At 35.3% G+C, this 18,050-nt stretch overlaps 1 protein-coding gene across 1 annotated transcript in view; it reads right to left on the bottom strand.

The window, feature by feature from the left end:
• The window catches only part of LOC115937202 (uncharacterized), a 386,621-nt gene that overhangs the window by 150,476 nt on the left and 218,095 nt on the right, over positions 1–18,050 (bottom strand). The window contains exon 3 of the mRNA XM_081821977.1: positions 15,614–15,718. Within this exon, the coding sequence (XP_081678103.1) occupies positions 15,614–15,642 (29 nt within the window). The 5' untranslated portion in view covers positions 15,643–15,718. The remainder of the gene's footprint in view (positions 1–15,613; positions 15,719–18,050) is intronic.

Raw genomic sequence — 18,050 nt, 5'->3', positions numbered from 1 at the left:
AATATGTTAAAATTGGCTCATTATTATGTTTTCTGTATCTATTGGGTTAGAAGTTTCTATTATGAAAATATCTACCATTAAAATTGCTTGGATCATCTAGTCTTTATAATCTCATCTTAATTAATATGTGTGAGGGAGAAAAAAGTCTTTTTTCACCTCACAGGCTGTGCCTTTTATAAAATCCTGAGGACAAAATTCAGTGGAGCATCTGCTATAGATGAGAATTTCTGTAAAGTAATGGATCCTTTTGTTCCTCTTTTGTTATAAAAAGGTCATGTTGATTTGCAGAGGGAATTATTTTATATTCATTATATCATTAAGCATGTTTGAAAAATATGAGGCTATTAGTGTCCCTAAATGCTTCAAGAATTCAATGGAATAACCATCTTACTCAGTACATTTTCCATTAGGCATGATACAAGCAGTTAAATACAGTACTTCACTCTAAAAGGGGCAGTCTACAATCCTGAGGACATTATGTGCCAGGATAGGCAAAGCATAATTCATGCTGCTCAAGAAAGAATTTATTCGATTTGATTATGTTGGAATCTCATTTGTATAATTTAATCAAATATTTTAAAGAAGAATTAATTTTCTCAAGTCAGCTGTTGTGTCAGTAAGCTGGCCCCTGAATGCTTGGTTTGTTGACTTTCCAATTATGATCCAGCTAGCCAGTTTTTATCCTAAAATTTTCACTTTTAATGTATTTGCTAATAGGCTCTATTTATTTTCCCAGTCTCTATGTATACTACTTTTTCCAGTCAGAAATAACGGGGTTTTTTTAATTGCAATATATTTTCTTCTGTCCTTTCAGATAAAAATTTAAACAAAAAGAAAAGAAAATATTTAAAAATTGCAGCAACCCTAAAAAAAAAAATTCTTCCTCTAAATATATTTTCTACTCAGGAAACTAGGGGCATGCTTATCTTGGTCTAATTCCAAATTAAATTCTTAGCCTATTTAAATGTACCCTAATGTAATGGTCTACTTATCAATCTATCACTTGGTACATCTGCTTAGAAATGGGCAGGTGGTCTCCTTCAGAAATACCATTAGATAATGGTAATGATTGCAATTAGATGATAATGATCTTAGTCATTTACAACATGCAGAGTCATTTGTATAAATGATTTTTTTTAAGTATAGCATGGAGTTGGTAGGGAATCAAAAGATGCTTCTTTCTTAGTTTACTTCTTTTTAGGTTTTTCCTCTAAGTAGGTGAGATTAGTTAGTCCTATGGGTTTGGAAAACTTTATTGCATTTTCCTATTCAATAAGGCAAATTATGTAATTCTTTTCAGGGTGGCGGCGGGGGAGGGGCTTGTACCAAATCCGGTATATATGTCCACCTCCCATCCATGGTTCTGCCATGTGCCTTGCTTCCTGGTTGGATGGAGGGCTCTGGTGACTCATGGTCCTAAAGCCCTATCAACCACAACAGTTCATCTCCGACACTAGAGCATCAACCTCTTCAGGGGTGAGATCTGATCATCTCTACCACACAGTCTCCAGTTTCCACAATAGCTGCCCTGAGAGTCCACAGAAAATAACCTACATGTGCAGAGGAGTGAACATCTTGTGGGTCAGACTTTGGCCAATGAGAGAAAAGAGACTGGAAGGAGGAGGAGCCAGCAAGTAAGTTTCCCTCCTTTCTCTTCTGAGACTTCACCTGTGACCCAGGAACTAATTGTGTTTTCTTGAGAAGCTGTGGCCAGCTTGGCAATGCCCCACTGTGTCTTTGTTTTCTTTCTTGTTTCATATCCCTTTTCCCTCACTTCTGCTTTCTTTGGATAACATTCCTGATAAAATCTTAGCATTATAATAAACTTTATTTCTAAGAAATGCAGGCTGGGACAGAACTCTTTAAGTAACTATTCACATGTATTTCCATTTGCTTATCCTAGAAATTGTGACATTTACCTTTTTCCTAAAATGACCAACCCCAATCTCTAGCCCTTCCCATCAGAGATAAAACCGATTAACTGACAAAGTCCAATAACTGGCTGCCACACTTTCCAAAATGAACATCTGGGAAAATAGTGCCAAACCAGAGTTGTTTTTAATTTATCGCATAGTATGGTTTATAGCATGGTTAGGTTTCCCAGATTATATCTGATTTTTATAAGTGTAATATAAATTTTTAAATGAGTTATAATATTCTCATGTGAAATCGAAAAGATACAGGGTATTCTAACTGAGCATGCTTCTTCACCTCATGTGAATCAATCCTATAACATGTACTTTAGAAATATGTCAAAGTTTATTAAATATATGTTTTGCATTTTCCAAAGGATTTTCACAACAAGATCCACATAATTAACCTGAGACACAGACAAGATACATATTAATGTTGTTACTCTTAACAGTTTACCTAAGATTAAATTGCAGCTCAGAGTGGTTAACTGAGTTTCCAGAGTTGGCAAGTAGCAAAAATAAGATACAAAATTAGTTTTTATTTTGGACCCTTTGCTCTTTATACCCTGTCATGCTGCTTTAGCTCACTAAATAGGGAGAAGGAGTAGACCATTCTAAAGAGTAATTTGGACATAACAAGATTCCTGAATAGAAATATATTGTATACCTGCAAAGAAATGAGATTTCTCACAAACCACACAGCACACAGACTCACACAAGTGTATGCAAATTTAATTTCTATGCTTTTCTCCTAATATATGAGAAAATTCAACTCTTTAAAGAAATTCTGTGGTGAATTCCTTGGTAATGTCTCCTTTGGTAATATCTAGCAGACAACACAGTCTAAAGGTAAAATGGTTTGCTTCAGAGAGAAGTCCTTAAGGTTTCTTTATATTTCAGCTGAATTCAATCCGTGGGCAGATACGAAAACCAATGACTTCTAATGTCCCAAGATCAATTGATTGTATTTGGGGGAAAATACATATTTCTTAAGTAAACATTTGTTTACATTTGAAAAATGACAAGAAATTGGAAAAAATGGGCACTCTTCTGAACAGAGAAGTTAAAGATCAGAATCCTTAACACATATACTTAACTTTTTTATGACCTAAAAAGGAATTGCATAGAGAAATCTATGTGTTTTCAGATTCATATAAAGCCCTTCCAGATGGTCAAATACAAATCAGTAGGGAAAGATACAGGAAGTCATGAGAGCCTATGAGTGTCACTTTGGGCAAAACTAAAATACTTTTTGGAAAATTGGCAAAAGGATTAGAAGGATTGTTTTGTACCATTATGTTTCATAGTGAACATTCATTGTAAACTATTCTCTGAAGATATGAGACCACTGTGGTGCTGAAGTAAAAACGACCAAACACAGGTTTTATCAAGAAGGAAAACAAGAAACAAGGACACAAAAAATTCTAGCTCTTTAGAGGAAAAACCCCATACAGACACCTGTGTTGACTCCTAACTGAAATTTTGCTCCCTTTCCTAGCAAAGGGCACAATCTAGCTTATATGCTCAGAAAATCAACCTGATCAGAGGAATAGATGAATTTTCTACACAGAGAATGAAAACTGAATGATAGGATATTTATCAATTCACAGAGTATATTGCTTCTGCTTTGCAGAAGACAGACTTTTTGACCAAGTCCTAGATCTTAGAAGTAAAGAGCATCCATTAGAAAAGTAGTTTTACTATGGTGATTCTACTTTAATGGTTGCAATTATAAAAAATGATGTAAGACTAAACTTTAAAAGGTATGATACATAAAGATTATCATCTGGGCTCTAGGGATTGTCACAATCTTTCCCCATAACTGCAAGGATCATCCCCCACAACTGTTAGTCTTTATAACGGTAACAATATGTCCACACCAGAAACCAGGACCCCCAACAAATGGCCATATGGTTTTCTGATCTAGAAAAGTAGAGACATGTAGATATTATGTAGCAGATTTATACTCATCCATAGTGATACTCGTGCCTCAGAGGCTGAGTTTTTTTTGAAGATATTCTAATTCCTTAAAATGAATAGATATATAATCATAAAAATAAATGAAATGTTAAGCTTTGAATATTAACTACTCCCAGGAGGAATAACTAACACATTAGGGTATAAACTTTCAATTTTATAATATCTTAATAACTTTTCATAAGCACATGCATTTTAATAAGCACACATGTCAATTTCTATGTTGCTTCGAAAAGTAGATTGAAAAAATTATCAAACAATGGTATAAGCCAAAAGATGGAAGCTACAAATTTTGACAGATGCTTATAAAATAAGATCCCAAGGTTTTCACTTGAACACTCTCACAAAGAGCCTTCTGCATGCTGTGTATGCTTAAGAAGCAAGCATAAACTTAGCTTACAAACAGAGTGCTACTTTCTAACTGCCAAGGTAATAGGCTTCTTCTACCTAAGGAATAACAACATCCTAAAAACTAGGTCTATCCAAGGGCACCTGGGTGGTTCAGGCGGTTAAGCATCTGTCTTCTGCTTAGGGATGGAGTCCTGCATAGGATTCCCTGCTCAGAGGGGAGTCTGCTTCTCCCTCTGACCCTCCCCTCCGCCCCTTCCCCTTCATGCCTTCCCCCTCCGTCCCTGCTCTCTCTCTCTTTCAAATAAATAAAGTCTTTAAAAAAAAAAAGTAAATAAAAACTAGGTCTAATCCAGAATTAGAAAGATAGGACATGCTTATAGAGCCATGGTTGCCATTTGGAGGCATCCAAACATGGGTTAGAGGACTCCTGGTCAGAGAGGTTACAGAAGCTATTACTGCTTAAGAAGCCTGAATTACCTTAGGACTAATGCACATTTGTTTATCCAAATTCATTATAAATTCTTTTGAAAGAAACAAGCAGGGGGAGGAAGAGGGAGAGAGTCCAACAAGGGGCTTGATCTCACAACCCTGAGATCATGACCTGAGCTGAAATCAAGAGTTGGATGCTCAACCAACTGAGCCACCCAGGCACTCCAAGAATTTGCACTTCTATAAAGAATTTCCAATCTTATAAAACTATACAAGTTTTATATAAATGTTTAGGTATAATATATAATATACAAACATTTTATATATATTATACAGTATAAATATATTTAATATATGTATTACATAAATAAATAAAATGATACATTTACATGTTACAAAGAATGCACACACATGTATATACATGCACCTTGAAAATATTAACATAATACAAGAAAGTTTAAAGCCACCTTTTAAAAACCACAACCAATCTGAGGACACTCTCCAGATCTCCAGATCTCACTAAATAGCATTTGTGTGCATTGCTCCAGTACTTCATTTCCACATTAGATACACATTATTTTCTAAAGGTAAGCATGTGTTTTATAATAATTGTACCACACTGAAAAGATCAGTTTGAAACTTGCATTCTTCACTCAAAAGTAGGTCTTATATATATTTTCCAGAGCAATCCAGAAGTTTTACTTTTTTTTTAAGAAGAAAAACTTTTAAAGTCTCAAAGATGCTTCTATTCATTTACTAATGCTTCTCACACTCATTGTATATCCTTCTGCTGGGTCAGATCCTGCAGGAGCCATCCAGCACTGGGAGTGGCTGGGTCATTTAGTGTTGATTCCCAGAGCTAATCCAACATTAAAACACAATTTAATGTGGAGGTGAATCTAAGAAGCCACAGCACCATTGAAGATTGTCTTCTTTTTAAAAATGAAATAGGATATTTGTTCAGTCCCTTTTTGACAATATTTTAGTACAGTCTAAGATTTCTGATGGTATTCTCTATGGAAAAAAATACTTTCCAAATTTATATACTTTTATATCTTTTTTAAAAAAAAAGATTTTATTTATTTGACAGAGTGAGCACAAGCAGGGGAGAAGGGCAGAGGGAGAGGGAGAAGCAGGCTTCCCGCTGAGCAGGGATTCCCAATGTGGGGCTAGATCCCAGGACCCTGAGATCAGGACCTGAGCTGAGGGCAGATGCTTAACCGATTGAGCCACCCAGGTACCCCTACTTTTATATCTTACAGAAAAACTTTGTTAGTCTTAAAATTGCCAAACTGATGGCATGATTTTTAAAATACAATTTTTAAATTACCTATGAAGGCCTTTCAAAAACTATATTAACATGACAATTTATTATTAAACCTCAATATTTTGAGAAATATTTCAAACAACAGAGACACTAGGATTGATTATAAAGTTCTTCTCTAAACTGCCTTAATATTTGCCACTGTAAGGACCATAATATAATCTTATTTTTATAGCAATTTCAATATCAAACTGAGGCAATAACAAATTAAACTAGAGTTGGGATCAAAATGAAGAGCTCAGGAAAAATATAGAACAAGAATGGTTCTAATAAAAACTTGTGAAGCTACAAAATATCTATTGCTGTTTTTACATGCATAATCATTATACTCTGGGTTGTTGTCAAATTACTAGTTCAAGACAGAGCGAAGGGTTGAAAATCATTGCACTTCAATAGCAATTCAATATGAAGTGAACAAAAATATAACAGTCAAATTTAGTGATGTATTTAACAGTTTTCTTTTGACAGTTATTTAGGCTGTTGCCATTTTCCTTTTGGTTTTACATTTCAGATAATACTGGAACACTTTTTTTTTTTTTTAATACTGGAACATCCTTGGTCATACCACTTTATATATGTGCAGGAATTTCTCCAGAGTAAATATTTAGAAGGGTAATTATTCGAAATTAAGAATGTTAAATTTTTTTTCCTAGAAACCATCCAATTGTCCTGCAAAATTACTGTATCTTTATATAGTCGCAACCAATATAGACTGCACCTGTTCCCCAGTTGTTAAAACACATGTACTTAAAGAAATTAAATTTGTTGGGGCACCTGGGTGGCTCAGTTGGTTAAGCGACTGCCTTCGGCTCAGGTCATGATCCTGGAGTCCCTGGATCGAGTCCCGCATCGGGCTCCCTGCTCAGCTGAGGGTCTGCTTCTCCCTCTGACCCTCCCCCCTCTCATGTGCTCTCTCTCTAATAAATAAATAAAATCTTTAAAAAAAAAAAAAGAAATTAAATTTGTTCCTACTCTGATGAGTAAAAATGGTCTCTCGTTCTTTCCATTTGCATTTCCCCAATTGCAAGGAAGTGGAATTGATTTTCCCTGAGTCTGTTGTTGTCTTCTGATCTGACTTTTGACTGTTTTATGCTTTATTTTTTTTTCTTAGATATTTGTTAAAGTTCTTATGTTGTATGCTGCATTTTTTTTTTACCACCTTGTCACTTAGTTTCTTACTTTGTAGTGTTTTTGTCTTTGATATTATTTTGACATAACCAAATTTATTTTCATGTGTTCTATTTTTTTTTTAAAGATCTTCCCTGCTCTAAGGTCACAGAGACATTTTCCTGTTTTTCTTATATTTATATACTTTTCATTTTTATTGTTTTTGTTTTTATATATTGGTTTCAGTCCATCTGGAACACATTTTTATGAATCTTCAAAGATAGGAATCAAAGTATTATTTTTCCAGGTGGATAGAAAATTATCCCAACTCCATTTTAATAAATAGTCCATATTTTATTAACTGATCTGAAAAGACATTTTGGTCTATTAAATTTCTGTACATCCATTTCTAGACACCTATTTGTGTTCTATTAAGTATCTCAATTTATTATTTATATTTCCAATCACATCTTGATATCTGATAGGATATGTGTTATCCTTCATAACTATTTTTACTATTCTTCTGTATTTTCTTTTCCATATGAATTTTAGGAAAAATTCCATGAAAAACCCTGTCAGAAATTGTAGGACTATTAAGAATTATTTTGAAAACTAAAACTTTAAAATATTGATATTTTACATCCACAAACATGATAGCTCTCTATCCAGATCTTTTAGGTCTAGTTTTGAAGTTCTGTATTTTCAGCATAAAGGGTTTGCACATTGTTCTTATAAGGTTTATTCTTATGACTTTTAATTTATTTTCTTACTTGAATGGAAATTATTAAAAATAAGTTGCTGTTTATTTGTAAAAAGTGATTTTTATACTTTGATTTTATATAAGATCACCTTACTGATTTTAGTATATTTCAGAATTTGTCAGTTAATTGTGTCGGAGTTTTTTGTTTTTTGTTTTTTTATGTAGAGGACAGTACTGTCCACATAGAAGGATGCTTTTATATTTTTCTACCTAACATTTAATTTTCACCTTTTGTTGCTCATATGTAGTCTAGGATCTTGAATAAAATATAAGATACAATGCTTTTCTTATTCCTGACTTCATGAAATCCTTCCAATTTTGAGATGTAGTGCTTGAGTATACTGATGCTGTGCCAAATGCAAAGTTTGAATCCTGACCTCATGAGTTACTAGCTATGTGATCATGAGCAAGTTTTAATTTCCCTGTGCCTCAAGAAAAACACCTACTTCATAGCACTGTCATGAGGATTAAGTGAGGGATCATATGAACAGTGCTTAGAACAGTGCCTGGCACACAGTAAGTGCTATGTAAATGTTAGCTATTATTATTCCTATCCTGACATTAAATATGATGTTTGATTTAAGAGTTGATGCCCTTAGGTCTAGACAGAAGTCTCTGGGATTTGAACCATCTATCAGCAAATATTAGCAGAAAGAATTGCATAGCATTAGCACTCCAATTGTACCTTGAATAGAGTGCACTGAAGCAATTTGGGGTGAAATCTAAAAAAAAGGGGAGTAGAGAAAGGTACTCATTCTGTTTATTGAATTTCAGGTATGTCCCAGGAACTGCACTAGATCAATGCAATTATTTCCCATAACCAGTCTTTACAGAGCTGCAATCTTACTTTCAAAGTAAAGGTAAAGTAACAACCAAGGTTACCTATGAAGTTGACAAAATATTTAAATACTGGTTGCAGTTCTACTGATGGAGTCAACTCTACTGATGGAGTCAACTCTACTGATGGAGTCAACTCTACTGATGGAGTCAACTCTACTGATGGAGTCAATTCTACTGATGGAGTCAACTCTACTGATGGAGTCAATTCTACTGATGGAGTCAATCTGCAGGTTCTGTTAACCTCACAGAGGACACCAAGGGTCTGTGGATCTTTCTTCTCCTTTCCTGTATTTGAGGGGAGATCACTGTTGAAAAGACAAAGGTGCTCATCCTTTTAAAACATAAGCTTCCCTGCAAGCAGAATCTGAGTTAATCTCAAAATGCGGTGCTCAGAATAGTGCAAGATCTAAAGGCATCAAAACTAGTTTTTTTTTTTATTGTTTCATAAGGGAACATACATGTTTATGTCACTCAAACTGAAGATTCTCACATATTGCACTAATGAAATAATTTAATAGTTTCCTTTCTGAAAGATTATCTCTGTAATTTTCATGTTGATAACAGTTTTACATTTTAAATTTTCAGTTCTGTGTAGACAGGAAAGCTGTCAAAAACAGAGGCACCATACAAAGAATCTTTCCACATGTAGAACTTGAGATTTGGAGTTATATACAGATCTGCCTTGAATTTTAGGTAGTTTACTTCCTTTTTTTTGTTTTTGTTTTTTGGCAGTTGCCTCTTTCTGGAAAGAAATGATTTACTAAAAGTCGGTTTTGGTAAAAGAAAATTAGGTAAATATAAAATACTGGGTTGATATTTAATAAAACTCTGGTGGCAAGGTGATATTTGTTTAATAAATAAGGTTTCAGTGATATTCGTTGGGTACAACACTATGGAGATTAGCATGTTTAGTTATTTCAACTTGACATGGGAAGAAATTGAAGCACGGGGTTGTTAGATAATTACCCCAAGGTCACTCAGCAAGCAAATGGCAGATGGAATTCAAATCTGAAGGGACTGACTCCAGAATCCTCACTTTTTTTTTTTTTTAAGTAATAGACTTTATTAGCCTACCTGTAGCAGTTGAGAATGTTTTTTTGTGAGGCATCAATATCCATAAATTTGCTTTTCATTCAAAGAATCTAGTTTTAGCAAAGGATAAAATAAAAACCAATTTAAATTAACTCAGACTAACAGTTTGATTAACCTCTTTTTGAAAATTAAAACTATTCTCAAACAAAGGCATTTTCTTTTTTTAAATTTTTTAAATTTTTTTATTAACATATAATGTATTATTTGTTTCAGGGGTATAGGTCTGTGCAGAACCCTCACTCTTAATGCTATGTTGCCTTACAAGATAGTTAAAATGTCATAACTTTGTTTCCTTCCTTGATATATATTTAACACATAGAAGAATGTATCTCAAATCACTCCTAGTGATGCTACATTTGCCTCCACAAGGTTGGCTAAAAATTCAGAAAGAAATGTTATTCCACACATTTCCTATACATTCACAGCAAGCACAGAGGGCTTCCATCTAAATTTCAACTCCCACCTCCAACAATGTTCATTTTTATTAAAAAAAAAAGTTATCTACACATCTTTAGTTTTCATATTTTCAATGTATGGTCCAGCTACTGTATTTGTTTGCCCTGCATAACAAAGTTCCTCCAAAATGCCCTGCTGCTTTATTTTGCATGGAGGAAATGGAGCCCCCCTCTTGGAGTGAACAATCACTTGGCAGCATAAGTTATTTTAATGGACATCTCTTTACACTGAGCCTTTGCCATCTGTTTCACTCTCTAATTACAAATGCAGGAAGAACACAATCCACAACTGTGTCTATAAAGAAAAATATAAGGGACTTAAATGCAGGTTTATATCACTGCATCTGTTCAGTGATTTTAAATTCAGAGGAACAAAAGGGCAGGAAACTTTTCTTTCCCTTCTCAATCCAATTAGCATGGACAAGAATTCATAGCACAAAGTTACCAAGATTGGTTCATCTAGGAAAATTGGAAAACTACCATATTAATCTTGATATGTGTTTTACTTTACAGTCCATTTTTTTCCCCCTGATTCTAATAATGGTACAGAAATTATCACTTTTTTTTTTTTTTAAGAGGACAGGCAGAAAGTCACATGATTTTAACCAGAACAGCTCAATGACAAGTGTGACTCAGAAGCAGGACCTTTGTCATTTAGATGTAATTAATTTAGTCTAGAAAAGGCAAAACGTTCCCTTCCCTATTCATAATGTTCTGTTTGATAAAGCTCACAAACCTGTAAGTGAATGGGAATCTTAAATCTGGGCCATTTCGCAACTGAGTAATAATGCTTCCTCAACCTGGTGCCTAAGGCTAGATTCAGAGTCTAACAGGGAAGAGAGATTAAATAAAAAGATTGCATATGCATAACTGGGCCCCTCACTTCACATTTTGTAGGTTCATTTATTAGAGCAGTATCTTGCGTCTGTGGTGGCTTAAATGTCTTTCCTTCTTAATTGTGACGGCTGTATTCTCTTGATACATCAATTAGCCCTTGAGACAGAATTTGCTCAGACCCTTAACCAGCCCAGCTATTATCAATGTCAAATCAGTTCAAAATAGAGTGAGCTATGTAGCAACAATTTAAATTACCCGACCATGCAGACACTAATCACTAAGGCACTAGGATATCTTAACTCTTCAGGACCACTAGAACAGTATCATACAACACTACAACTTAGTGGCAATCCCGCTCACCAGCCAAGAGCTCAAATACACACTGGAAGACTGTAGGTAAAACATAGAGAAATACACAGTTTTTCTTACTCTGGCACCAAACTAAAACTCGTAAAATCATCAATGGTGGGCGCCTGGGTGGCTCAGTTGGTTAAGTGACTGCCTTCGGCTCAGGTCATGATCCTGGAGTCCCTGGATCGAGTCCCGAATCGGGCTCCCTGCTCTGCAGGGAGCCTGATTCTGCCTCTGACCCTCCCCCCTCTCATGTGCTCTCTCTCTCGTTCTCTCTGTCTCAAATAAATAAATAAAATCATCAATGGTTAGGGAAATAAGCAAAATTGAACAATAACTTGTGCCCATAAACACACATTTGCCATCCTACTAATGTTCTGACTGAAATGAAGAGGAAATATGTAAATTGGGTTTATTTTTTTGTTTGTTTAATCTAGACCTTTTTTGTTTTCCCCCTATGCACATAAATGTTTCCTCCTTCTAAATCCCTCACACATAAGAGGGTCACTCTACATATAAGCCAATAATGTAGAGATTATCACCCCATGTTCTGGCGCTATCATCTAGAGTGCTAATGCTATGAATTGGAAATGGGAGCAGTACATTCATTCACCCTGTTAAAGTTAATAACCCAATGATTTACAAGACATGACACATCTGAAGTCAACTGAATTCATTGTCTCATTAAACAATGCAGGCAGGGTTGAAAATATTATCCTCCAGTGCTTTGAACTTGCATCTGCCCCATTACATTTGCATTAATGGGGCCTCAAAAAAGTCATATGCAGGTAGCTAATTAGTGTTCTTAAAAGAAGATTCCAACCCTTAGTTTTGAAAATATTAGGGAGATAGGAGGAGAAATCAGTTGGGCACACTTCATAAATTGCAGAAAATTTACATGTGATCATTTTTATCTTCTTTGCAACTTCAGCTAAATTAACATACATGACTTCGTCCCAATAAACGCAACATGTTCATCCACCCTTAATTTACCACCCCAGTCTCCAGTCTATTCTCTCCATACACCAAGATTCCTGCCCAAACAGGTCCCCACTAAGTGGCTTAGAAATAAAGTCTGTTACTGGAGACCACATGGCAGAGCATCCTCCCCTCACACCCTAGAAATGTGCAAAATCATGGATGACAAAGAAACTCAGCTGAAGATTTACTTCTATTGAATTTGTTCTGTGAGCTCTCATTTTATTCATGATTTTTCTTAAGTATGTATTAGGTCATGTTACGATTCTGTTTAAAATTCTTCAGTGGCTCCTCAGTGCAACCCAAACTATTAGGCCAACTTCTGATTTCCTCTCCTTCCATGCTTATCCTTTTCATAATCTTCAGTCACGTAGACGTTTTGTCTGTACCTTAAACATGTCAGGCTTTTTCTGTCTTGGGTCTTGGTACTTATTTTTTTTACCTGCTTCACATACTCTTCCTCAAGATTTTTGCATTCTATCACCTCGTTACAATTCAACTGATAATTCAGAGAGCCTTCCTAATAAAACTAGCCACAAAACAACTCTCTCATCCCTATGTTATCCTATTTTAACTTTGTCATTGCATACCAATATTAAAGTGTCCTTTTGTTGTTATTGTTCTTAAGTGATATTTCTTAAGTGTTATTTTTTACTTTGTTATGTGTTTAGGAGCACAGCACCTTAGAACAAGGACTATGTCCCCCTCATGCTGATGACTGCAACAATGTGTGACACACGGGAGGAGTCCAACACAGTAGTCATTAGTACATGTGGGCTATAGAGCACTTGAAATGTGACTGGTGTAACCGAAGAACTAGATTTTTTAATTTATTTAATATAATTAATTTAAATTTCAATAGCCACATGTGGCTAATAGCTACCATCACCAACAGCACAGTTCTGAAAAACCAATTCTAATGCTCCAAAACAAAATAACTGCTACCTTAGATGGTACTGGAAATGCACTAACAGATTTCCTCCTCGGATATCTTTCTTCTGCCATGACTACGTTACCAGTCACTGCCCTTTTTGTAGGACATCGCTAGCTCAGCAGTGTTATGATCTAAGGAGAATACACTCTAATCATTTTGATTAATGTTGATGGACACTTTTAGTGATGGACTTACAGCAATACAGAAGAATAAATATATATGGACTGTGACCTCACTAACTACAAGTCACAAGAGTTAAATAAATTTTAACACTTTACAAACTCAAAGTAAGTAAATGCCACTCGTACTAGAGACGAAGAAAGGAAAAAAGGAGATAGTGATAAATGAGAATTGATACTCAGCAACCCTTAAGATTTTACACCCTGATATCAGGTCTTGGTTGCAGAGGGCTAGGATTTTAAATCCAATGGTTGGTAAAGGGAAGGTCATAAATCCCAGAGTCTGGAAAACATCTGTTGTCTGTGGAAAAGGGATAGAAAAAAAATTTATGGTTCAAGAGAGTTTCTCATTGGTCTGGAGTCTTGAGTCTAAGTTCAATAAAACAAAAGTAAAAAACACCCACCAGAAATCAAATTCCAGGCTCTCCACACAAATTGGTAGAAAGTTAAAATTTATACTGCTATGGGCAATGGCACCTCAAACTCACAAATTAACATACAAAATCAGATTTGGGATCATTTATAACCCAGGTTACTGAAGAAAGATCTTTAACAAAGACTCAGAAGGCACATTCCATTGTCTAGGTCCTTTACAGAAAACAGAATCTTCTTGAGCTAGGTTAATGAAAAAGGGAATTATTTCAGGGTATTAGAATAACTCAAAAAATTTCTGCAAGGGCCAGGAAACCAAGCTTGGCTGCTACATAGCCAAGGAAGAGTATAGAAGAAATATACAGAACATACAGAAATATACCACAGCCCAGGAATGTTTCAGTGGAGCCCACTGCAACCAATGTCCACTCCTCAATTCCTGTGTTGCTGGAGACCATACACTAGAGCTTACAACATAAGAGCCACAACCAAGATCTCCCTGGATGTCACCTCAGAGTGTCCACTTTTGCCTTTCTGTTTTTACCTGGGTGCTTCTCCAGAACCTAGCTTATGAGGGGAGGCCCAGGATTAAGAATTCTGAAAAATGTAGATTTCAGCTTTACAGACTTCATAGTACAGAAAGGAAGTCTAAAATGAGAGGAGTGGAAATCGAATGAACCAACCTGAAAAATACGCCACTTATATCTGATCTCCCTAAATTTGACCCACATTATGGATATATAGCGTAAGATTATACAATAGAGGTTGTGATAATTTGTGAATAATGTCCTAAAAACTCTCCACTAAACTATGAATTCCATCAGATCATTTTGTGTGTTGATTCTTGATTCTTAGCACCTGGCATAAAATATGCACAATATTTGTTAAATAAATACATTTTAAATAATAGATTATGAAACTCTAGAACTCAAGAGACTATAACTCCTTATTTTAACGCAACCAGGAGAAATAAAAGGGATGTAGGATAGTATAAATATGATGGTAGATAAAGGCATGATTTTGGCTTTTAGGAAAAGTCTATCATATTTATCTGCTGAGAGTTTATATTTCATGACAAACTGCTATTCTAAAATGTTTGGGTATAGACACTCAATAGGCATAAATATTAGAGCATCTGAAAGCAAAGAGACTAATGAATATTTTTTAAGCATAACTAATATCCTCTGGAGTAAATAATAAAGACTTAAAAAATACAATATAGTAAGATAGAGACCCAGCCACTTAAACCTTAAATGCTGACTTAGGATTGATGAAAATCATTGATTATGTTTAGACCAAGGGATCTGTTTACTCCTTCTCAACTTTGACCATCTTTAATTACTAGAATACATATAATAAGTGTTCTTAGTGTTCCTATAACCTGAGTTTTCTCTATTATAAAGTAGGATTAGACTGTCAAGATCACTAATCTTTTCTACATAGATAACATAAGAGAATATTCTTTAATTATTCTACATTATTAGGGAAAAGTCATCTGGTATTTTTTTTAAATGTATAAGATAGACTTCTATTTCCAGTTCTGCATGAAAAGATTCTGTAAAGGGCCACCCTATCCTAACAAGTGAAAAACTGAATATACTGAAAAAAAATCAACAACTTTCCTAGGATCCATAAGAGAGGTAATAATACGGGGCAAACCACTGCCCTCAATATTGGAAAGATCCACAAGCAAATATGGAAAATAACAACTTACCAGAGCAGAGATTCACAGGCAAAAACCATGGAAGGAACCCGAGATTTACATCCAGGAGCTCAACCAGGTTCCCACAGGATATAGGAGAAAAATCTCCTCCGGCTTCTGGCAGAAGAAGGGGAAAAGAACCATTTTGAAATATGCCAGCATGCTCTGTTCTTAAGAAGGCCTAACCTCAGGGAAAACTAATTAACCAGAGCCAAAGCTGCTGGGGTTTTACCAGAGCCTAACTCACCTGGGGGCAAGGAAACACCCAACTCCAGCCCATTCTAGCCATCCCCTTCCACTTAGGAAGGGATAATAAAAATTAAAAACACTTGTGAAGTTCACAATCCAGCGAGGCATAGGCTCTCTAAAAGACTGAGACCTTATCATAGGACTATAGGACTCTTGCCCTCCCCACACCCCACCTCACAACCACATTACTACTAATGGTTTATTCATAGCAGTGCCCTTTACCTGGTACACCATGTCTGGCGATGAAGAAAACATTACAAGGCATACCAAAAGGCAAAAAAACACAATTTAAAGAAACGGAGCAAGCATCAGAACCAGACATGGTAGGGATGTTGGAATTAGCAGACTGTGAATTTAAAACAGTTATGATTAATACACTAGGGCCCCAATGGATAAAATAGACAGCACATAAGAACAAATGGGCAATGCAACCAGAGAGATGGAAATCCTAAGAAAGAACCAAAATGAAATGCTAGAGATCAAAACACTGTAACAAAAACGAAGCATGGCTTTGATAGGCTTCTTAGTAGATTGGACATGGCAGAGAAAAGAATCTCTGAACTTGAAGATACCTCAACAGAAACCTCCAAAATGGAAAAGCAAAGAGAAAAAAGACTGAGAAAAACAGAACAGACTATCTAAGATCTGTGGGACAATTTAAAAAGGCATAATATACATTTATTGGGAACACCAGAAGAAAAAAAAAGACAGAGAGAAAGGAATAGAAGCAATACATGAAACAATAACTGGACATTTCCCCAAGTTAACGTCAGACACCAAACTACTGATGCAGGAAGCTCAGAGAAGTATGAGCAGAATAAATGCCAAAAAAACAAAAAACAAAAAACCCTACTCCTAGGGTTTTCAAACTGCAGAAAATCAAAGACAAAGAAAAAATCTTGAAATCATTTTCAAATTGCAGAAAATCAAAGACAAAGAAAAAATCTTGAATTCGGGGGGGCGGAAATACCTTACCTACGCAGGGACAAAGATAATTGTATCCCAATTCTCTTCAGAAACCATGTAAGAATGAAGAGAATGGAGTCAACATTTAAAGCACTGAGAGGAAAAAACCACCTTCTTAGAATTCTGTGCTCTGCAAAATTTCTCAGACAAACCAAAGATGAGGGAATATGTTAGCAGCAGACCTGCCTTGCAAAAAATTAAAAGAAGTTCTTTAAAGAGAAGGAAAATAATATAGGTCAGAAACTTGATCTACCTAAGGAAAGCAGGAGGATCAAAAGAAGGGTTAAGTGAAGGTAAAACAAAAACTTTCATTTTTCTTATTCTTAATTGATCTAACATAACAGTTTGTTCAAAATAATAATAGTAACCATGAATTTGATTATGTATGCTTACAATTACATCATATAAATGTACATATATACATACACATATATATATGCTTATGGATGCACATATATATAAGTGAAATGAATGACAACAATAACACAAGGGCCAGGAGGGAGGAATTAGAAATATTTTCTTATTAAAAGGTACTCATTCAACCAGTGAAGTGGCATTGTGTTATTTAAAAGTAGATTTGTATTAGTTATAAATGTATATTGCCAACTATAGGGTAACCACTAAAAAATATTTTTTAAAAACTATAATGGATTGGGGTGCCTGGCTGGCTCAGTCGAGGGGGCGAGCAACTCTTGATCTGGGAGTTGTGAGTTTGAGCCCCACATTGGGTGTAGACATTACTTAAGGAGCCCTGCTCAGCGGGAAGCCTCTTCTCCCTCTCTGTCTGCCCCTCCCCCTGCTCCTGTTATAGCTCTCTCTCTCCCAAATAAATAAATAAAATCTTTAAAAAAAAAACACAAAAGGTAAAAAAAAAGTTGAAGACAAAAATAGAAACAAAGAAGGGGAAGCTATGCATGTGTGGGGACAGTTGTATATGGGAAATCTTTGTACCTTCCTCATAATTTTGCCATGAACTTAAAACTGCTCTAAAAAATGAATTTCTTTACAAATTAAAGTATAAGACAACAGATAGGATTCTTTATTTCTAAATATTTACATGGAAATTCTAAAATAATTTCCACTCAATGTTTATTGGTAATAAAAGCATTTAAGCAAATATATGCAATTATTATTATTATAAAAGTGAGACATTCTTGGGCGCCTGGGTGGCTCAGTTGGTTAAGCGACTGCCTTCAGCTCAGGTCATGATCCCAGGGTCCTGGGATCGAGTCCC

Source organism: Leptonychotes weddellii, chromosome 5 (genome assembly GCF_054177405.1).
Source record: "Leptonychotes weddellii isolate Sample4059 chromosome 5, ASM5417740v2, whole genome shotgun sequence".
Taxonomy (NCBI): Eukaryota; Metazoa; Chordata; class Mammalia; order Carnivora; family Phocidae; genus Leptonychotes; species Leptonychotes weddellii.
This window is presented reverse-complemented; position numbering and strand designations above follow the sequence as displayed.